This window comes from Ceratotherium simum, chromosome 2 (genome assembly GCF_057802395.1).
Source record: "Ceratotherium simum simum isolate JZ-2026a chromosome 2, ASM5780239v1, whole genome shotgun sequence".
In the NCBI taxonomy this organism is placed as follows: domain Eukaryota; kingdom Metazoa; phylum Chordata; class Mammalia; order Perissodactyla; family Rhinocerotidae; genus Ceratotherium; species Ceratotherium simum.
The window spans coordinates 45,929,325-45,953,250 of record NC_141901.1 but is presented as its reverse complement, the minus strand read 5'-3'; the positions used below and the strand labels follow the sequence as shown (position 1 = coordinate 45,953,250).

General features: G+C 37.5%; 1 protein-coding gene across 2 annotated transcripts in view; it reads left to right on the top strand.

The window, feature by feature from the left end:
- The window catches only part of VPS45 (vacuolar protein sorting 45 homolog), a 66,506-nt gene that overhangs the window by 29,534 nt on the left and 13,046 nt on the right, over positions 1-23,926 (top strand). For both annotated transcript variants that reach the window (XM_004435944.3, XM_087444048.1), the window contains exon 14: positions 12,971-13,102. In XM_004435944.3, the coding sequence (XP_004436001.1) occupies positions 12,971-13,102 (132 nt within the window). The remainder of the gene's footprint in view (positions 1-12,970; positions 13,103-23,926) is intronic.

Below are 23,926 nucleotides of genomic sequence, written 5' to 3'. Positions count from 1 at the left end.
CCTTACTGGTGATTGGTCTATTCAAATTCTCTACTTCTTCTTGATCCAGTTTTGGAAGGTTGTATGATTCTAAGAATTTATCCATTTCTTCCAGATTGTCGAATTGGTTGGCATATAGCTTTTCATAGTATTCTCTTATAATCTTTTGTATTTCTGAGGTGTCTGTTGTAACCTCTCCTCTTTCATTTCTGATTTTACTTATTTGTGCCTTCTCTCTTTTTTCTTGGTGAGTCTAGCTAAAGGTTTGTCTATTTTGTTGATCTTTTCAAAGAACCAGCTCTTGGTTTTATTAATTTTTCTATTGTTTTTTTGGTCTCTATTTCATTTATTTCTGCTCTGATTTTTATTATTTCCCTTCTTCTACTGATTTTGGGCTTTGTTTGTTCTTCTTTTTCCAATTCCTTTAGGTGCATTGTTAGATTGTTTATTTGAGATTTTTCTTGTTTGTTGAGATAGGCCTGTATTGCTATAAACTTCCCTCTTAGAACCGCTTTTGCTGTATCCCATAAATTCTGGCATGTCGTATTTTCATTTTCATTTGTCTCCAGGTATTTTTTGATTTCTTCTTTGATTTCTTCATTAACCCAGTCGTTGTTCAGTAGCATTTTGTTTAATCTCCATGTATTTGTGGCTTTTCTGATTTTCTTCCTATAGTTGATTTCTAGTTTCATACCTTTGTGGTCAGAAAAGATGCTTGGTATTATTTCAATCTTCTTAAATTTATGGAGACTTGTTTTGTGGCCTAATATGTGATCAATCCTGGAGAACGTTCCATGTGCATTTGAAAAGAATGTGTATTCTTCGGTTTTTGGATGGAATGCTCTGTATATATCTACTAGGTCCATCTGTTCTAGTGTGTCGTTTAAGGCCAATGTTTCCTTATTGATCTTCTGTTTGGATGATCTATCCGTTGGTGTAAGTGGAGTGTTAAAGTCCCCTACTATTATTGTGTTACTGTCTATTTCTGTTTTTATGTCTGTTAATAATTGCTTTATATATTTAGGTGCACCTACATTGGGTGCGTAGATATTTACAAGTGTTATATCCTCTTGTTGGATTGTTCCCTTGATCATTATGTAATGCCCTTCATCTCGTTTTACAGTTTTTGTTTTAAAGTCTATTTTGTCTGATATGAGTACTGCTACCCCAGCTTTCTTTTCATTGCCATTTGCATGGAGTATCTTTTTGCATCCCTTCACTTTCAGTTTGTGAGTGTCTTTAGGTCTGAAGTGTGTCTCTTGTATGCAGCATATATATGGGTCTTGTTTTTTTATCCAGTCAGCCACCCTATGCCTTTTAATTGGAGCATTTAGTCCATTGACGTTTAAAGTAGCTATTGATAAGTATGTACTTACTGCCATTTTTTAACTTTTTTTTTTTTTTCTCAGTGTTTTAGTAGTCCTTCTCTGTTCCTTACTTCTTCTATACAGAATTGATGGTCACTTTAGTTTGACCTCTGTCTGAAAGCTGAACTCTTTAACTACCCTCCTCCCTCCTTTTATGTTTTTGATATCATATCCAACCTCTTTTTGTGCATTTGTATCCATTACGTTCTAATCGTGGAAATAGATAATTTTTCCTATTTGTGGTCTTCTCTTTTCCCCTTAAATCAGTCCCTTTAACATTTCTTGTAACACTGGTTTCTTGGTGACAAACTCCTTTAATTTTTGCTTATCTGGGAAAATTTTGATCTCTCCTTCCATTTTGAACGATAACCTTGCTGGGTAGAGTATTCTTGGCTGTAAGTTTTTTCCTTTTAGCACTTTAAATATATCATGCCATTCTCTTCTAGCCTGTAAGGTTTCTGCTGAGAAGTCAGCTGATAGCCTTATGGGGTTTCCTTTGTATGTAACTTGACATTCTCTTGCGGCTTTTAGGATTCTCTCTTTATCTTTAATTCTGGACATTTTGATTATGATGTGTCTTGGTGTGGGCCTCTTTGGGTTTATCTTGTTTGGGGCTCTCTGTGCCTCCTGTACCTGGATGTCTGTTTCCTTCCTTAGGTTAGGGAAGTTTTCATCTATTATTTCTTGAAATAGATTCTCTGCCCCCTTGTCTCGCTCTTCTCCTTCCGGGACACCTATAACACGGATGTTAGTGCGCTTGATGTTGTCCCAGAGGTCCCTTAGACTGTCCTCACTCTTTTATATTCTTTTCTCTTTTACCTGTTCACCTTGGGTAATTTCTTCTAGTCTTTCTTCCAGCTCACAGATCCGTTCTTCTGTATCCTCTACTCTGCTTTTGAGTCCCTCTAATGAGTTTTTCATTTCCAGTATTGTATTCTTCATTTCTGATTGGTTCTTTTTTACATCTTCCATTTCTTTGTTGACATTCTCACTGAGTCCATCTATTCTTCTCCCCAGATCAGTGAGCATCCTTAACACTCTTAGTTTGAACTCTCTGTCGGGTAGGTTGCTCATTTCTGTTTCACTAAGTTCCTTTTCTGGGGTTTTGTCCTGTTCCCTTACTTGGAATGTATTCTTTTGCCTCTTCATTTTGCCTCTTTCCCTGTGCTTGTGTCTCCGTATTAGGTAGGTCAGCTACGTCTCCTGCTCTTGGATAGGTCACCTTATGTAAGTGATGGCTTAGGAGGCTTCCAGTGTGCTTCCCTCAGTTCTCAATCTTCCAGGGTGACCCCTATGTGGGCTACGTGTATCCTTCTGCTGTGGCCTGTTTGCTCTCCCTGTAGGCGCCCAGGAGGCTGAGTTATGCTCCTGGCCAGCTGTTGTAATGCTCAGCTGCTTGTAGTTGTTGTGGGCCCTTCAGTCTCTTTATCAGCTGTGGGGAGCCCCAGCACAGTTGGCTGCAAGTTCTAATACCACATTTGTGTTGCAGTATTTCTTTTAAGTGAGTAGGCCCCCACCGTGGCAGGTTGTTAGGCTCAGGGCCTTACCATTGCTGTAAGCCTCTAGCCTATTAGGTCTCTTGTCAGCTCTCTGAGGATTGCAGCTGGGTGGGGCTGGCCTCAGGCACAGGAGCACCCAATTGTTTCAGGTTTTGGAAGGTCGAGCAAACCTCCTATGTGGGTCTTTGAGAAGTACAAGTCTTCTGCGGCTGAGAAGCCCTGCCGCCCACAGGTCCACACACACAGTCAACACAGTCCTGCCCCGTGTGAGTGCCCCGACCTCCCCAAGTGGACCCAGTCTCTCCACGGCGGGAGCCCCACACACTCTGCCACCGCCCCACACTCTCCACCCGCTCCTTGTGCACACCCTGCCCCGCTCAAGTCAGCTCAGTTGCCAGGCTGCAGAGAATCCAGTCACCAATCTATGCAGGCCCACAAGTTGCCTGAGGGCTTGTTGTTGGGTGGGGCCAGTCTCTAGGGTGGGCTGCCTGCCCTGGCTGAGCTGGATTAAATCGGTGCTCTAGCAGGTGGAGCAGACCCTGGGCTAGCAGGTCTCAGGGAGAACTCCAATGGCGTCTGTGTCAGCACGCTCACACCAGGCCACAACAATGGCTGCCGCCAATGTCCCAGTCCCTGGAGAGGTCTCACCCCTCACCGAGATGCACTCAGGGCCTATTAGGTGAGTCTCTTGTCACCGAAGCACTGTGCACCTTTCTTTCTGGTGATTTTAGGATGCTTTCTGGAACGGGTGAGTTTGTGCGCGGGCCCTTTAAGAGCCAGTTTTAGTTTCTTTGTGAACCGGGTTTTCTGGGGGTGCTACCCAATGCTTTAGTAGCAGGCAAAGTCAGATATTATGCTGCTGGTCTCAATTGTGCTGGGTCCACAAAATGCCCACAGCGCGGGCGCTCCCCGGCTCAGGGCCCCGCACCTCCAGGGAGGCTGCGTACCTGTGAGCTGCTCCCGGCGGCCGTGAAGCTGGCGGCTTGTGAAGGCGGCGTTTTTCCTCTCCAGAAGGGAGTCTCTGCCTCTTCTACCCCAGTTAGGATTGTCCGTTGTTGCAGGAGTTCCTCTTATCCAGTTTTCAGTTCTGTCTCAGGGGTAATTTTTCCACGAGTAGTTGTAAATTGGCTGTGTCCACGGGAGGAGGTGAGTTCAGAGTCTGCCTACGCCGCCATCTTGACTCCGCCCCCTATATAACACTTTTTTAAAAGTTTTGCATGAAGGGGTCAGAGAAATGGGATGGTAGCTAGAAGAGATCGTGAGCTCAAGGGAAAGAGATTCTAGAGCATATTTGTAATCTGACAAGAATTATCATAAAGAAGGAGAAATAGTTAATACAGAAGAGAAAGAGGAAGAGCTGCAGAGGTGAAGTCTTTAGGGGATCAAGAGCATAGCAGAGGAGCCTTTGATAGGAGCAGAGGTACCCCTTTTATTTTAACAGTTTTGATGGTGAGAACGTGGGGGCCATCTTGTCTGATTGCTTCTATTTTCTCAGTGAAATATGATACCAAGTTATCAGCTAATGTAGGGGGTAAAAAGAGAAAACATTGTGAAGTTGTCATCTTGTAGGCTAGGAATCGAATTTACCAGGGAAATGTAAGTAAGACTTCTAGGCAAGATTGAATGCCCGTTAGAGTTTTGTGGTCGTTAATTTAAAATACAGCTCATGATCCTGGTTGTATGGTTTTCTCTATCAACTTTTAGCTACACCAGATTAAATGAGGAGAAGGCTGATAGCTGGATCCAACTAGGGTTTTTGGAAATGAAAACAGGAAGAGAGTATTGGATAGTAAAAAAAAAAAAAAGTATTGTTGAGTGGATTGGAGGTCTTGATGAGGTCAAAGAATTATTATAGTAGAGGTTATTAGTATAAGTGAATTAGAAGTTGAGGAGGTGGTTATTGGAGAAAGAGATCTTAAATTCAAGATGTCATAGTGCTGATACTTGTAATGAAAAAATTTATGTTATAATCATGGATGTTGGTGGTTGTGAGGGATGGAAGAATAGATCAGTGTGGGTGAGGAGTCTAGGATATGAGATGAGTAATCATTGATGTTAAAAGTCACAGAAGATCTTGAAAGGAGTGGGCGTGAAAAGGAGGACGGTAAACCAGAGCTCAAGTCTTCAGGGAATAAGAGAGTGACCAGGGAAGGAGGTCGGGAGAAAACAGTGCAACTACATCATGAGCTTCTAAGATAGTGGAAATTTTGAAGAAGGTAGAGAAATGGTTACAAAACTGCAGTGAGTGGCGCAGAAGATATCTACGCCACCTCCTGGCCCCGCTTAACAGAAGGAAGATTGCAGAGGACTTGGAAAAACCTACTAAACAATTCCGCTTCTAAAAGTTGGCCATATAGATATACTTGCATAAGTACACAAAGACACATACACAAGGATGTTCACCGAAACATTATTTGTAATAGTGAGAGAAACCAAAACAAGTTAAATATCCATCAATAGAGGACTGGTTATCTAAATTACAGTACAATACTATGCATTCTTCTTAAAAAATGGCTTAACTTCATGGGGTGATATCAAAACTGTCTAAGATATATTGGATAGAAAAGCAAGATGCTATAATACCCTTTTTGTGTAAAAAAAAAAACTATATAGGCATAAATGTGATTATATACATATGTGTATATAGATAAATCTGTGCTTGACTATACATATATACATAATATGTGTATAATATGTATATGTGCAATCACATATGTTCATGTATACAGTAAATATTTCTGAAAGAATAAACAAATTGTTAATAGTGGTTACCTCTGGATAGTGAGACAGTAGTTAGTTGTATACATATCTATCCTTCCTATTGGGTATTGTATTAAGTATTGTAATCTTGAAGTAAGAACTATGTTTTGTTAATATTTGGGGTTTTTTTTTTTTTTTTTTTTTTTAAAGATTTTATTTATTCATTTTTTTCCCCCCAAAGCCCCAGTAGATAGTTGTACGTCATAGGTCCGCATCCTTCTAGTTGCTGTACGTGGGACTCGGCCCCGGGTTGGACGGAGAAGTGGTGCCTCGGGGCGCGCCCGGGATCCGAACCCGGGCCGCCAGCATCAGAGCGCGCGCACTTAACCGCTAAGCCACGGAGCCGGCCCAATATTTGGGGTTTTTTTAACAATGTTTAATACAGTGCTTTACAAATAGGTGTTCAATAGGTATTTGTCAAATTTCTTTATGTAGGCATCTATAGTAGTTGATATAAGATTTACAGTTGGAAAATTTAAACTAGAGAATAAATTTGGTTGATGTTACCAGAAAATTTAGATTTTTGCAGTTCGCCAGTAACCCTATACAGTGTTTTGGTTCTGCATCCACTTGGACCCACTCTCAGCTCTAGCCACTATCTTGGCCCTGGATCATCACATTGAGAGGAGTCATTGATTTTAGTTATCTTTGTAATAACTTAAGTCTCATCATGCTAGAACTTCTTGGTTTTGTTGTGTTGTAATATTAGAAAGTATCAAAGGAGATGTGGCAAGGATACAACTTTGCAGAACCAGGAGCACTGATAGAAATGTTTTAGCCCTTAGCTGTTGAATTAGCGGTTAACCTGTTTGGTGGTACAGCTATATCCACAAATTGAGCTTGATCTTTCTCCTGCAGATGGGACTCCCACATATCCTATTTATCAGGCTAATTTTTTTCTCACTCCAGAATTGCTTCTTGTCCCTAATAAAAACAAGCAACTTAAATATTTGGTTAGAAAATGAAGCTATCTGGTCATGCATTCCAGAATCAGTCCATTCAAAAAGAAAGTACTTTTTCACGTTTACGCAAACTGAGTAGCATCTTGTTGCAGAAGCTTATTTTTGTTTCTATAAAAGCAGCAGTGCTTTCTCATTGGCCATTTTTCCAACAGTAAATGCTCATAAGATCTTGACCATCTGTAAGTATATTCAAAAATTTGAGTTTTAGCCGTAGTTACACTGGTCAACAAAGTAGATAAAAATATTGCCTCTTAAAAGTTTAAGTTTTTCTGCTTTGCTTATCTACGTATAGAAGTAATGATTTCCAGAAATACTATATGTGAAAGTTTTTTTGTTTATTTTTCTAATAAAATAAGATGTAACTTGGTTGGGTTCTCAAAATGTCTTTGTATATCTATATACAGCATGAACTGGCTGCCGTTTTCTAATGTTTGCTGTCTGCATTAATTAATGCTTTTGGTTGCTATGGTGAATTACAGAGCACAGGAAGATGTGTACAAAGAATTGAACTTGTGTATTCCACTAAACTTCAACAATCATATAAAAATGATTTGCTTTGTATTTTACTGTTGGCATCATCAGAACACCTAGTTTTAAGATCCACTGGGGAAAGGAATGAAAAGGAAAAATGTCAGGGATTTTTTTAAAAAGTTTTTCGTCGAGGTTCCTCCTTAAACCAGCTTGAATAAGTAGTAGGAGGCTCAGGAAAACATTTATTAATGTTTTCCTAAACAAATGTGACATAGTCATCTTTACTACGTACACAGTTGAGTTAGGCTCTAAGAGCCTATCCCTGTATCTAGGTTTTGTCCTTACGTTAATAAAACCTACACCCACAGTTACCATTCATGACATTTTCTTCCCTCTCCAGTAATACGAAAATACTCTGGCACCCTGAAATTATCAGACTAAAGGATAGCATTCTCTGGTTGTGCTAGAAACTCACTTGAGTTTATTCCTTCCCAGTTCTTGCCTTTCTTTTCCATAAGAGACAGATATACTCTAGAGGCAGGTAATGGGCAGAGGGCAGCTATGGAGAAGCAACATCATTTTCCAGGATGATCCTCGTTAGACTGCTTAGCTGCTTTTTAAATTGATTTATCGGATCAGGAGCTCAAAACAAAAGTCTTACTGTCTGGTTCCTCTCATCCGTCTCTATACCCCTGTAATGGAGAAACCTCCCTCCCTTCTTCTTAATGAAATAATCTGTGCAATTCATGATCATTCACTCAAGATAAACTGTATAATGGATCTCAGGCTAGAGTTGTCCCTCAACATAAAGAGCATTGCATGTGGAATCCTACTGTAAAAAATAGTCATTTTCTGGGAAAAACTCATTTCAGTGTGAGGATTTTATTATTTCTGAATACTGTAACTGCCTTTTTTTTCCCCCCCGTTTTCCACCTAGGCTGACCCCCAGATAGTTCCAGCAAGACCAAACTATTGGTAGAGTGTCCTCTATCTCCTTGTTGGCACATTCTTATAACATTGGATTTTTTTCCCCACAGAATCTTTTAATGAATATTAAACCAGTTGTGACTGCACTTGAGAAGCCATTATTATCTCAGATCATTGGTACTTCTAGAGCCAATATAGTGGGAAGAATTAAAATTTTACATCCTTAGAAATTTAGTGTTAAAATGAAATTGTGTATGTCCATGAGGGTAATACTATGGCAAAAGTTACAAGGACTCATGTCCGTTTTTAAAATGACAGCCAACTGTAGCTTATTTGATCCTCTTTCTTGTGAAATATATCGTTAAAGATCCTGACAAGAACTGAACTTGAGTTTTAGCTGTTCCTATTCCCCTTCCCCTTCTATAGAAATGTTAGTAAGAATTGAAACAACACATACAAGTTGGAAAAAAAGAAGAGAACCAGTATTTTGCCTGAGTATTCAGTCCCCGAATAATTGAGAGTTCATTATACTTGGTAGAAAAACATCACTGTCATTATCATACAGCTCTTCCTAAGCAAATGACCTTTCTCAGCGACAAGAAGCTGGCCAGTAACTGGAAGCGAGGACTTGAAGGAAAAAACCTAGATAGTGTGGAAGATTTTAGTGATTCATGGACAGTGGTAATGCTTTCCTATAAGTTTGTAAAGAACCTCTTGCCCGCAGCCTAAAGCACCAGATTAACATTGGATTAATAACTTAGCCTTAAGACTCATGTCTACTACTTTGTGCTACTAGAGGAAATCACACAAATTATGGATTAGTGCCACTAATTCATAGAATTAGTTGAATTGTTAGAATTGTTAGAAACAAATTCATTGTTTCTAACCTCGCTTGGGCCTTTAGGGATACTCATCAAACTTTTATGTATCCTTAGTTATATCTTTGTCTCAATGTCCACATCAGTTTTGAATGTTTCCATTCTCTCCATATCACCTAACCCACCCCAGCCCATACCAGTGTTTCCTACTTCACAGAGAAAAAAATCGAGTCTGTCAGACATTAACTCCCTCAATGTCTAGCCTCTATATTTATAAACTTATTTACATATACCTACCTTTACCTCCTTCCTCCATTCTAAAGGAAATACATCCTTTTTTCCTATTTAGAACTAATCTCTCTGCCAACCCTCGTTTTAGACCCCTGCTATCTCTTCTGAAGCCTTTCTGCCGATTATTTGCTCTTTGCTGTATTTTCAGCTTCTCCTCCTCTAACTACCTTCCCACAGGCTATAAGCATACTCAAGTTTCTCCTATTAAACAAGTAATAAATTTAAAGCCCTTGAGCCTGGGTTCTCTTCTAACCTATCTCCTTCCCTTCACAGTTAAGCTTCTTGGATAAAGTCACTGTCTTCATTTCTCACCTCTTCAATCTGTGTACCCTGGCTTCTTACTCCACTATAATACACTAAAACTTTTCTTGCAAAATCACATTGCAAGAATGCACACAGTGGTCTCTTTCAATCTTCACCTTATTTACCCTACTACTGCATTTAACACCATTAACCATTCTATTCTTCTTGAAACTCACGTGTCCCTTGGCCTCTCCCTTCTGGTTCTCCTCCTACCTTTTTGACAATTTCCTTCTCAGTTTGCTGGCTACTCTTCTTGCTTATCCTGTAGATGTTAAAGACTCCTCCAAAACTCTGTCTTTTGGTTCTCTTCTCATTCTACATGATCTCCCTTGGTAGAACTCATCTATTCCCATGGCTTTAGCTGCCACCTGTATTCAGGGAAATCATCAGGCCTAACTATCCAGATGTCTAGAGGACGTCTCCATTGGGATGTTCCACAGGCATCTCAGACACAACATGTTTTTGTTTTACTTTCAGTAAATCAGTCTTGCTTTCTTCCTTCTCAGACCTAAACCACTATACCTAGTCACCAAACCCAGAAAACTTAAAGTTATCATGGACCCTTCCTTTATCCTCAACCTCCACATTTAATCATTGACCAAATACTGAAGAGTCTACATTTTTTGTGTCTTCTATATCCAGTCTCTCCTTTCCACTTCTGGTATTTATTTAGTTCCAACTTTCATCATATCTTCCTAGAAGTCTTGCAGTAGCCTTTTGTTCTCCAGCTTTTCCAACAGCAACCCCCAAATCATTCTCACACAGCTACCAAAATTATCCTTCAAAAAGTAAATTTGATTATAGTAACCTGTTAAAACCCTTCAGTGATTGCCCTATGGTCTGTAAGATTCAAGCCTTTCCAAGACCTGGCTTCTGCTTACTTCTTCCTCTTTTTCTCTGTGTCCCCAACTTATATGCTTCACTCCAGCTATAAAGGAGGAGTTAGGATGACCCCAAAGTTTTTGTCCTAAGCAACTGAAAAGATAGAGTGGCCATCAACTAAGATGGGGAAAGCTATATGTGGTGGAATAAGCTTGAGGGAGAAGATTAGGGATTTGAACATGTTGAATTGAGAAATATGTTAAACATCCAAGTAGAAATGTCAAGTGGGCAGATATTTAAGTCTGGCATTTAGGAGAGAGGTCTGGGCTGGGGACAAAGATTTGGGAGTCATCAGCAGATAGATGTATTTAAAACCAAGAGACTGGGTGAGATTATCTAGGGAAGTGCTGTTCAATAGAACTTTCTACAGTGATGGAAATGTGCTATAGCTGTGCTATCTAATAAGGTAGCCACTAGCCACATGTGACTGTTGAGCACTTGAAATGTGGCTAGTTCTACTGAGGAACTAACTGACTTTTTATTTTATTTTAATTAATTTAGATGTAAATAGCCATATGTGGCTAGCAGCTACTACATTAGACAGAGCAGATCTAGGGAGTAAGTGTAGATTGAGAAGAAAGGAAAATCAATGACTGGGCTCTGGACACTCCACCATTAAGAGGTTAGGGAGATGAGGTGAGACCATCAAGGGACACTGAAAAATAGCAACTAATGAAGTAGGAAGAAAACCAAGAATGTGATGTCCTGGAAACCAAGTGAAGAAAGTGTATCAAGGAGGAGCAAGTGATCGACTTAGTCAGTTTAGAAGGACTGAAAGCCTTGATAATACATGGTGCTGACAGAATGTGGACAAATAGGCACTTTCCTGAATTGCTGGTGGAATGACATCTGTGGAGCAACTTGGCGATATCTCCCCAAATTTAAAATGCACAGTATGTCCAAGGGGCAGAACAGTTTATGTAAAAAGAGAGAGTGTGTGTGTGTGTTTAGATAGTATATATGTGTATATTTAAATAAATATGTGTGTGTGTATATATATAAAAATATATTTATATTTATATTTATAAATATATTATATATACATATATAAATATATATATACACAAACGTAGATAATATCCCTGAAAGGGTACATAGAGTTGAGTAATAGTGTTTGCCTCTAGAAAGAAAGTGGGGTACAAAAGGACTGAGGTGAGAAGGAAACTTGCTTTTTTTTTTTTACAGTATACCCATTTGTATTTTATACCACTTGCCAACGTTAACCTAGTCAAAAACAGTATATTTTAAAATAACAAAAAATGATTGTAGAATTCTAACAATATGTAACTCTTAAAGCATTGTGGTGCTAAATACATTGTTTTGAGTGGGTAGTCTTGAATGAATCTTATTTTGTCTTAAAAAGTAAATTTAGTGTTTCAGAGACATGATTTAAGTTCCAAGTTCACACAGAAGTGTCATAATTGACACTAATTGACACTAATTGACTACCTAATTAATTGCAAAGTAACCACCTCTTCATCATTGGGAACCTTTCATTGGGTATCTGCAATTCAGAGATTATCTGAACATTTTTAAATAGCCACCATACCTGATTCTGTTTACATGAAGTCCCACAAGAACAAATACTCTCTCACTTAATTCCTTTGTGGTATTTTAGAAAGAGGCAGAGAGACAAACAGAAAGGAAACGGTGGGGGTTTTTTCCATGATTTATTCACAGGCACGGATAGCTCTTGATGAAAGAGGTTTTTTAGTTTTGTGCTATAACCTCCAAAATGGATGCTTCTGCTTGTTGTAGTTTTAAATCAATGTCCAATAAGTGATTTAACAAAATTACCTGCCTACTAAGGTTAAGTAATTGTATCTTCTTTTGATGGCATGAGAAAAGAAAAACAAGGCAAACTTTAACAGTTTTGAAAATAATATGATCTCCTTCTTGTTGATAGCTCTTGTTGAAGGAGCTAATAAGAGGACCACTCACTTTTATGAAGACATTTTGATAAAGATTGAAACAGTAAAACTACAAAGTGCTACCCCGATGAGGCTAGTGACTGAGCTGATGTGTCAGCATGTCCAGTATCAAAACTATACCCACTGGTTTTTTGTTTATTTGTTTCCATGGTTTCTTTTTCTTGGTTTATCAAAGGATTTAGGGACAAAGATTTTAAGAAGAGGTGGAGTTCCTCCAAGCGCCATTAATTTATGTATCCCATCTCTTTTTTTACACTCAAAATACTAAATGTTTCTAGTTTCCATGTTATGGGGACAACCAGACATACCAGTGTTTTCCAAAATACTTTGAGGTCCTTGGACAGAGGCCATTGTAATGACACGGTACTAAGTATTTGACAAAGAGCTTATACTGAAAGGAGATGTATAGTACAAGCATTTATTACTGCTATATTGATATCATGTCACAGTGAAGTGCTCTGCAGCCTCTTGAATATAAAAGAATATTTCTACATTTGGTTCCAGCAAACACTATTGTGCTATTCTGAAATCCACAGCACAGAAATTATAAGACATCCGCTCATAAACAGAAAGCAAATCACTATTCAGCATTTTCTGCTCTGTTTCCTGCCAATTTCAGATAATTAAAACTTTTTTTAAACCTTTTATTCTATTCTGCTTAATTCTACTTCCTCCACCAAAAAAGAAAGATTTAGAAATCAAAACTGTATATATAATAATAACAAATCTTTGCCTTTTTTCCTCCTTATCCTATGATATTCACTTTCTTCGTTATTGCAGACCTCAGGACATCATTGTGTTTGTAATTGGAGGAGCCACCTATGAAGAGGCTCTCACAGTGTATAACCTGAACCGTACCACTCCTGGAGTGAGGATTGTCCTGGGAGGAACCACAGTGCACAATACAAAAAGGTAAGAGAGAACATTCAGTCCTACAACTCTGTCCCCTTTCCCAAAGAATAGAGCTTAAATTCCCTGTATGTGGGAAAAGTAAGGTCAATGCTGACCAAACTGCTGTAGACCAAAATTCATCAGTTCATAGAATAACTTCAAGTTTATGTGAGATGAAGGATCTATACTCCATTAGGTTCATAAATCACTTAATTAGGTCAGAGACCTGGAGAGTAAGGACCAACCTGCACTGTTAACAATTTATGTTTCCTATGTTCAAAGAAGGAGAAATCTAATAGCCACAAACTGGTGCTTTGAAAATACCTAAACATCATGGTATTGAATTCTGTGAGTTTTTCTATTTTGTTGATTAACTACATTCATTCAATAAGTATTTAGTAAGAAGAATAGAAAGATGAATAGATAAGGATCCTACCTCAAGTAAGTCATTGTCTATTAGAAAAGATAGAATATAAAAAAATAAGAAAATAAGTGCCTGGAGAGACAGATAAAAGAGTCATGGATTCTCAGAGTGGTTAGGGGAAATTAGGAAGTATTTCATGGAGAAGATAGTGTATAAGCTGAGCCTTGAGTGGAAAATGGACATACGGAGGGAGAACACATTCTAGTCAGTTAACCACATGAAGAAGTTATGGAAAGCTATAGGAAACATACATAGAAAAAGAATAGCAAGTAGTCAACTAGCTAGAATATGTGTAATAAGTGAAAAGTTGATTGAATGCCATAATTGTGGAAGATCTTGAATTCCAGGCTGAGGAATTTCTACTTTGTTGTGTAGAAAATGAAGAATCATTGAAAGTTTTTAAGCAATAAAATTACAAGAGGGTCACAAAATTTTAGGAAGATTAATTTGGAATCTAAGAGTAGGAAAACAGAGGAGGAGGAGGAGACTAAAGAACCATGGCATGATAGTTGAATTTAATGATTGGGGACCCCAAGAGATCCACGCTGAGCCACATATTCATGGATACATTGAGAGTCATTAGAGGTGTTTGTGTACTTTTTTACTTTGTATTATTGTTTGGCTTTTTAATATAAATTTTCCCTTTTATTATGGAAGTAATATACACTTATTCTGAAATTTTTTTAATTCAGAAAATATAAAGAGGAAATGAAATCTCCCGTAATCTAACTACTGTTACATTTTGATCTTTTCAGACTTGTTTTCTAAACCTGTATAAACATGTATGTGAATGTATGGGCAGAAAGGGATCTCATTGTACATTCTGTTTTATAACCTGCATTTTGTAGTCTATGATGTAAACATCTCTTAGTGTTAAATATATAATCATTCATTCATTAAACAAATATTAATTGAATGGTAAGATTGCCTGGGTTTGAATCCTGACTTTCCCTCTTACTATTTTTGTGAACTTAGGCAAATTGCTTAACTTCTTTGTCAGTTTCCAGAGCCCACTGGCCATTTATATATTTCTTTTATGAATTGCCAGTTCATATTCTTTGCCCATTTTGAAATTGGGGTATTCCTTTTTCTTCCTAAAAATTTTTAAGAATTATATCTATTTAATTAAGGATATTGACCTTTTATCTGTTATATATTTTGCAAATCTTTTTCCTCTATTTGATGTTTTGTTTTATATTATTCATAGTGTTTTATTGTATAAAAGTTTTATTTTATTTCATTTTTTACTTGTATGTAGCCAAAGCTACCAGTGATTTTTGCCTTTGGGGTCATCCTTAGAAAGTTCTTTCCCAGCCAAGATTATGTAAATGCTAACCTCTATTTTTTCCATTATTTTTAGGACTTGTATTTAAAGGTATATCTTAATAATCTATCATAATTTTATTTTGGTGTAAACTGTGCAGTAGAGTTTCCTTTTATAACTTTTACAGAAATATTACATACACATACTTCATTATGTACAGAAAAGTATACAAATGAATAGAAGACAGCTCAATGAAATATCACAAAATGAATACATCTGTGTAACCACCACCCAGATCAAATAACAGAATGTTAACAGCACCTCCAGAAGCCTCTCATGCCTCATATGCCCTCCTTGTCACAACTCCCCACAAAGTAATCACTATTATGACTTCTCTTACCATAGATTAGTTTTATCTGTCCTTAAAAGATACTTGTTGAATGAATGAAGAAACAGAGCTTAAAATTAATCTATTTCTACCTTTCTCACAAATAATACAAGGATCTTTGAATGATCCTTAGAAGGATCTCTAATCATCTTCCTCCCAACTTACAAGCCATCATTGTCTAGCATTTTGGTTCCACTTTGTTTTTATAATCCTCAAATTAATCATTATTATTATTTTCAATATAGTCGATATTTGTTTAGATTTACCCACATATTTGCCCTTTATCCCCTCCCTTTCATCCTGGCTTTTCTTTCTGATCCAATTTTATTCTTACTAAAGAACATTCTTGAGTAGTTCTTTCAGCCACTGGTCAGCTTTCTTTCATCCTGGCCCTTTTTTCTGATCCAATTTTCTTCTTAGGAAAGAACATCCTTTAGTAGTTTTTCAGCTACTGGTCAGCTGATGTTTTTGTCTAAAAATATCTTAGTTTAGCTAAGTTTAGAATTTTAGGTTGATAGTTGTTTCTCAGCACTTAAAAGTCAGAATACAATGGAATACTATTTTCAGTTGTTGCTATTAGGAAGTTTACTCTCAATATAATTGGTTTTCATTTGTAGGCAATATTTTCTTCTCTGATTCTTTTAAGATTATTTTTTTGTCTTTGGTGTGCTTGTTTCAGTATTATGTATCTAAATGTGGATTTATTTTTATTTATTCTACTTGGTATTAAAATTCATGTTTGGCATAATTTCTGGAAATTTTCCAGTCATTGAATATTGCCTCTTTTCCATTTCCTCTGTTCTCTCCTTCTGAGAACATATACTCCTATGAGGTATATGTTAGGCTTTCATTTATTCTTGTTTCTTAACCTCTCATTTATATTATCTGGTATCTCTCTATGCTGCCTTATGTGTAATTTTTTCAGATCAGTATTCCAGTTCAATAATTTTCTCCTCAGCTATGTCTAATCTGTGTTTAATTTGTCCATTCAGTTTTTAATTTCAATGATTATATTTTTATGCCTATAAGTTCTATTTGCTTCTTTTTCAAATTTGCTGGATGTTTTTGTTAATATCTTCTTTCCTCGTGTTTTCAAATCCTTCATTTTTCTTTAAGCACATTAATTCTATTAATGTACTATGAAGTGCTTGAAGATCTAATTCTGCTGTTGGGTCTGCTGACGTTAGCTCATGATGAATCATTTCTACATGTGTTCTGTAATTTTGGATTATGAGTTATATTAAACAAAGTTTTATCTATGGGACTCACGAAGGGCCTACATTGAAGATGTATCTTTTTTGCATAGTTTTTTTTTTTTTTGTGAGGAAGGTCGGCCCTGAGCTAACATCTGCCAATCCTCCTCTTTTTGCTGAGGAAGACCGGCCCTGGGCTAACATCCATGCCCATCTTCCTCCACTTTATATGGGATGCCGCCACAGCACGGCTTGACAAGCAATGCGTCAGTGCACGCCCGGGATCTGAACCCCGTGCTGCCGTACCGGAGCGTGCACTTAACCGCTTGCACCACCGGGCCGGGCCCCAAGATAGTGGAAATTTTATTTCAGAGACCACTTATTTTAAAGGCTTAAGTTAGTGAAAACAACATAGTTTCAGCTTTTAGTGGAAAGGCTCAATTTTCACGATGGATGTGGGCTCCCTTGGGTATTGCTAGTGTATTAAGTTCACAACTCTTACTCCTTGATTCTTGGTAAGTGGAAAGGTTGATACTTTTTAAAAATCGGTTTTATACCTGGATATAGTAGAGCTGCTGTGAGCTAGCAATAAAAACCTTGATATGGGGGAGCAAAAGCTGAGTAATTTGTTTCTGTGAATTGTTAGGGTTTAATTTTTGTGAGTTTATTTATGCAATTTCCTATGTGATACATGGGTTATTTCTTAAGGAAAAGTCCAAAGGAATAAGTGGCAAAGACACAGCCTTGACCTCAAGAGCTCTACAGCACAGAAGTATTATTTTGAGAGACTATGGTGATCAGGAACATGGTATACTTTTAGATGTGCCATGATGAGTGCCCTCCTTTTATACTGGGGATCATGTAAAATATGGTATTTGGATTAGTGAGTGTCCCAATAAACAGGAAAGAAATCATATCTTGTAGCTGGGAGTGAGATGTGCTGATATAGAAGCTACTATCCTTCCAGAGTGAGAAATGCCTGGTGCAGGATATATCTGGGATACAGCTCACTTGATTTCCCCGATCTCTTGAATAAAATCTGAGATCACTACAGATTTATTCTGCAGTCAGATCGCAGCACCACCACTTACTAGTTTATGATTTGGAGCAAGATACTTAATGTAATAGGTAGAGAGGTCAAAATTGGTCTCCTGTATCCTAGAAAATTATGTGTACCCTTACCTCTTATGTAGCAATTTTAACACTTTCATCCTGGGATACCTTCTACTTCTAAAATACATCGAAATTGCCTGTACTATGAATTGAAACAAAATCTTAGTTGTAGACAAAACCAAAAAATAAAGAATAGAAAGCAATTCTTTCCTTCCCTCCCTGGTATATTTCCAGAAATGAATGTAATTTTTGGTGAGAGAATAGCGCGTGTGTATAAGTAAGTTTCATCTTAAGCCAGAAGGTACCTGAAGATATAAGTCCCTTAGATTTTAAAAGGAAATATACATTAGCTGAATCTGAGATTCAACTTGCCATTCGAAGTTATAATTTAAGCTGCTCTTTTTTAAGTATCTTATTTCTTTAAAACAGTTTTTTTGTGACAATATTTTTCAGTGATTCAAGCACTGGTCACAATGAAGCAGAGTTCTACAGGCCTTCTGTAGTTATATGATTTGTTTCTATAGCGCCTGCTCTGATCAGATGCAGTTGTGGTATCTTTGTTTAGATTAAACACTATTTAAAATAGAAGGCATGTTTTTGCTGCTAAGACACCACAGAACTTTGCAGAAGCTAATTATCTCCTTAGCAACATTCTTAATAAAATTGTCTTCTGAATAAAGAGAGGCAGTCAATATTTTCTTCTCTCCATAGCCATATGAAGTTTACTATGATTTTAGTATTGCTTTCTCTTCTCCATTTGTTCATAATGAAATACAAAGAAATAAAAGATAGTAACCGATCACATGGACCTCTTTAAAGGCATAACTTTCATGCTTTTTGAAGGCAGAGAACCTGCCTTGAAAAAGGATCTGGGTAATGGATTCAGACCTGGACATATGCAAGTGCCTGCCCTAAGCAGTTAGTCCATTACGTCTCTGGTGTCCATGCAGGTTTGCAATGTGCAGACTGTTGTCTCCTGTCTCCATATTTGCCCTTCTTGTGGAATTACTTCCCCACCTTACTACTTTCCTCTTTGTTTGTCTCATTAGTCATATCAGCCTAATATGTCATCAATTGGGGGGAATAAGTCAAATTTCAACTTCCAAGAATTATATATAATAGGAGTTGTTCTATAGCACTACAAATATTTTCACCAACATCTGTGTGGAACACTCAGAAGTCATATCGCCCTAGGTATGAGTTCTGGAATAGATAAATAAATATTTATTGAACAAAGTCAATCGTTCATTCACTCATTCAGCAAATATTTACGGAGCATTGGGATACCTCCATGAATAAAACAAAGATCCTAACCCTCAAGAAGCTTACATTTTAATGCAGAGGGAGACAGAAATAAACAATAAACTTAATAAATAAGTAAATCAGAAGGTGATAAATGCTATGGGGGAAAAAAGCAGAGCAGGGTAAAGGGAAAGCAGCAGTACATGGGGCAGCAGGGGTAAATCACACTACTCAGTATGATGTCAGTAAAGGCCTCATTAAGAGGAGATTTGAGCAAAGACTTGCAGGAGGTGAAGGCTTGAGCCAAACAGACGAGGAGAAGAGCATCCCAGGCACAGCAAGAGCTGTGTCCTGAGGCAGATCACGCAATGTGTCCAAGGAGACTAGAGAGTCCGGGGTGGAGTGAGCAAGAGGAAAATGCAGTCAGAGAGGTATCTGGGGCCTGATGGTGGAGGACCTAGACTGTTGGAGGACTGGTTTTCACTGTGAGTTAGAGAGCTTTGTAGGGTTTGGGGTTTTTTTAACAGCTGTAACGTACCATACAATTCACCCCTCTAAAGTATACGAAACAGTGGTTTTTAGTATATTTACAGATATGTGCAACCATACCACAGTCAATTTTAGAACATTTTCATCGCCTCAGAGAGATTCCTCCTCCCCCTTAGCCCTAAACAACCACTCGTCTACTTTCTGTCTCTATAGATTTCCCTGTTCTGGACGTTTCATATAAATGGAATCATATAATGTATAGTCTTGTGTGAGTGGCTTCCTTTACATAGTATGTTTTCAGGGTTCATCCATGTTGTAGCCTATATCAATACTTCATTATTTTTTACAGCTGAATGGTATTTTCATTGTATGTATATACCATATTTTTTTTATCCATTTGTCAGTGATGGACATTTGAGTTGTTTCCACCCGTGGCTGTTATGAATAATGCTGCTATAAACATTTGTGTACAACTTTTTGTGTATATTGTAGAGTTTTGAGCAGAACCATGACATGTGACATACTTTAGCAGGATCACCCTGGCTATCAAAGCTAATATGAATTAGGAGAAGTATTATTTCTCTTAAATGTTCAAAATGGACTGAGCCATTATTCTAGTTGTGTTTCTGAAGCACATGATCCTGCTTTGCAAATAAATGAGCATCTTGGTTTGGGTTTTGAGCTGGCTTGCCTTATCCCTTCACAAGTCAATCAATATTGCAGAGTTCTAGTCCCTGCTGGCAGCAATTGACACTTTAAGTTAGCTATGAGCTGAGAGGCCAAGAACCAGATCCCTATGGATGGAATTGTTCTCCCAATGGAAGAAATCTCTCTGTCTTCTCGGAATTCAGGATACAAATGGAGGAGAAAAGAGAGGCGAGGTGAATGTATTCGCCAGTGAGGCTGCCATTGCCTGAGTCCCACCTGAACTGTAGGTAAAGAGAGCATTTTAGTCACCCGTGCCATCAGTTCAGTACTTCTTGAGCCTTTCAACAAGGAGGAGGAGGTATCCTGCTGGAAGGTTACCCCAGATCAATAATCCGCTTCATGTCAGATGCCCTTTCAAGCCCAAAATAATGACTACATATAGTAGGTTCTCTGTAATACTACTGGATTCAGTTAAAGCCTCATTAGCTGTAAGCCTGCACAATAATTAATGGTCCCATTTTTCAATTCTTTTCTCTCTAACTGGCAAAGATAGATGAAGAAAAATAGGCTTCTCCCCACCCCAAGTAATTCAAGCTCACTGTAATAAAAGAAATTAAATTTAAAAGTAAAAATCATTCATGATACCACAACTCAGCTAACCACTATTAATATTTTGGTATATTTCCTCGTAATGTTTTTTTTCTTTACCTAATGGTTTTTGAGTTTTGTTTGTTTTATGTTTTGTTTTTGACATAATTAAGATCACATTGTCTATACAGTTTTGTACTTGTTTTTCTTACTTTTAATTATATTGAGAACATTTTCCCTGTAATTAAAAATTATTTAAAATAATCTTAATGGCTATATAATTTCAGTCTTAAGGATGTGTCTTTATTTAACCATTACCATTGGACATTTAGATTGTTTACAATTTTTTGTTTGATATAAATAATGCTGCAATAAACACCTTGTATATTGATAAACCCTTGTCCCATCTCTGGTTATTTCCTTAAGATAAATGTGCAGTGAGACAGTCTCAAATATTGCTAGTAGAAGTGTAAATTGGTATAATTTTTCTGGAAAACAATTTGATATTATATATTCAAAGGTGTGGGGTTGACTTCGTGGCTCTTGTTATTGTTGAGGTTTTGTTAGTTTCTTGATTTTTTTTTTTCTTGTGAGGAAGATTAGCCCTGAGCTAACATCCAATACCAATCCTCCTCGTTTTGCTGAGGAAGATTGGCCATGGGCTAACATCTGTGCCCATCTTCCTCTACTTTATATGGGACACCACCACAACACGCCTTGACAAGCGGTGTGTCAGTGCACGCCTGGGATCCGAACCTGTGAACCCCCCGGGCCACCGAAGTGGAGCCCACACACTTTACTGCTACGCCACCAGGCCGGCCCACGTTTCTTGATTTTTAGGAAGCCTTGGCTCAGGTGATAGAAATGTTCTATATCTTGATTGAGGAAATGATTACACGACTGTATGCATTTGTCAAAATCATCAAATGAGACCTTTAAAATTGGTAAATTTTATTGTCTATGAATTATATCTCAATAAAAAACAAATTTTTAAACACAAAATACTATAGTATGAAACTAACACTTTTCCTTGATATAGTCAGGAAGATAAAAAGACAATTTAAAAAGGAATAGTTTCCTCACTGTGTAATTCGTGTTATTTAATGCCATGCCGTAGAACCACCTGATATTAGCTGGTATTATGAGTCACATGCTTTGAGAAGCACTGATCATAGCACTTCCTAGGAGGGGGGTTATGATGATACTAAGAACTAAAATGTATTTAGCACGTACTATGTACTCAACACTGTTTTGATACTTTATCCCTGTGCTGTCCAATAAGGTAGCCAGTAGCCACATGTAGCTATTAAGCGCCTGAAATGTAGCCAGTCTAATGTGAGGTGTGCTACAAGTATAAAATACATTTTGGATTTCAAAGACTTAGTATCCAAAAAAGTGTAAAACATCTCATTAATAATTTTTTAAAGTTGATAATGTTTTGGATATATAGGTTAAATCAAATATGCTATTAAAATTAATATGCTATTTTTCCCTTTTTAATGTGGTTACTAGAACATTTAAAATTACATAGCAGTTCACATTTGTAACTTGCTTTACATTTCTATTAGATAGGGCTGCTTTACCCATTCAATTTTAATTCTCATAACGACCCAATGAGGTAGATATTTTTGTTATTATCAATAACCTCATTTTTCAGATGAGGAAATTGAGGTTTGGAGAAGTTAAGTAGCTATCCAAAGTCCTAGAGCTAATAAGTGGCAAAGCTGGAATTGAACTCAGAGACTCTGCTTCCAGTCTGGGGACCTAAGCGCTCAGTTGAAATAATATTTTAGGAAGATTTATCTAGCTAAGATTTTTTTAAATCTCTTGCTTATAAATTTATAAGGTAGGCAAAATATGTTTTTACCAAATGGACAGTATGTGAAGCTTTCTTCCTACTAAGAAATATTGTAAACCAAAGCAGGGAAAAAATAGTACAAAAGTGAGGAATCATTTAGTTTTGTTTTAAGATTTTTGTCATCCAAAGATAATTTTTTTTTTAATTGAACCATTAAAGTCATGATTTTTCATTTATTTTTTTTTTAAAGATTTTATTTATTTTATTTTTTCCCCCCAAAGCCCCAGTGGATAGTTGTATGTCGTAGCTGCACATCCTTCTAGTTGCTGTATGTGGGACTCGGCCCCAGGATGAACGGAGAAGTGGTGCCTCGATGCGCACCCGGCATCCGAACCCGGGCCACCAGCATCGCAGCGCGCACACTTAACCACCAAGCCACAGGGCCGGCCCCTTCCAAAGATAATTAAGAATAAAATTTACGACAGTGTTGGTCTTTGAATAAAAATTATTAACTTGATAAACTAGTGGCAGCTGTTAGTTTCATCACTACCTGAGATGATGCCTGAGTGTTGATAATCATTCTGACAGAGTAAGTCAGTAACGTTAGTGTTGTTTATAGAGAGTACAGTTTAGGGCTTAGAAAACAGTTGGCATTTTGAATTTCTGTAAGTAAATTTGAAGCTGGGAGGGGGCTGATTCATATTATCAACAGGTACTTTATAGACTTGTGCCTAAACAAGTAACACTAGAAACTTGGACCTTCTCCTGTAACCACGAGTTGGTTTGATCTCTGAATTATTTACAGAAAAATTAGGATCCTGTGACAGACTTTGCATTTCAAAGGAAGAAGAATGCAGAGGACACTCTTCTTCACCTATGGGTATTTCAGGATCAGTTTTGAAACTGTTGGAATCATCACCATCTTTGTAGAGATTTTAGGGGGAGTTTACTTTCCTTCTGTGACCAAAGTGGCAGACACCATTGCAAGAGCTATGATGGAGTGTGTCGCCTGTCACTGACAAGCATTTATTGAGTGCTGATTATGTGTGAGGTTCTGTGCTAAGTGCTAGAAAGATGAAGACATGTTCTATATCTTTAAGAATCTCAGTGTCCAATGGCAAAATAGGCATATAACTTAATAACTCTAATATGATGCTTTTTTAAAAAACTGAATTTAATCCAAGATTCAAATATATGTATGTCCCCTGATTACAATTTATTTGTGCACTGGAACGTATATTTTTTAAATTGAAAATAGCTTTTCATTACAAAATTTAAATACAGCTAAGCAGAAAGAAGATAATAAAAATATGTACACTGCCACCATCCCACCATAGGAAATGTCAACACTTGATGTATAGCCTTTTAGACCTTTTTCTATTTGAGTATATATATATATATATATATATATATATATATATATATAGTGTGTGTGTGTGTGTGTGTGTGTGTGTGTGTGTGTGTGTGAGGAAGATCAGTCCTGACTAACATCCATGCCAATCCTCCTCTTTTTGTGAGGAAGACCAGCCCTGAGCTAACATCTATTGCCAATCCTCCTCCTTTTTTTTCCCCTTTTCTCCCCAAAGCCCCAGCAGATAGTTGTATGTCGTAGTTGCACATCCTTCTAGTTGCTGTATGTGGGACGCCGCCTCAGCATGGCTGGACAAGCAGTGCGTCGCAGCGCACCAGGGATCCAAA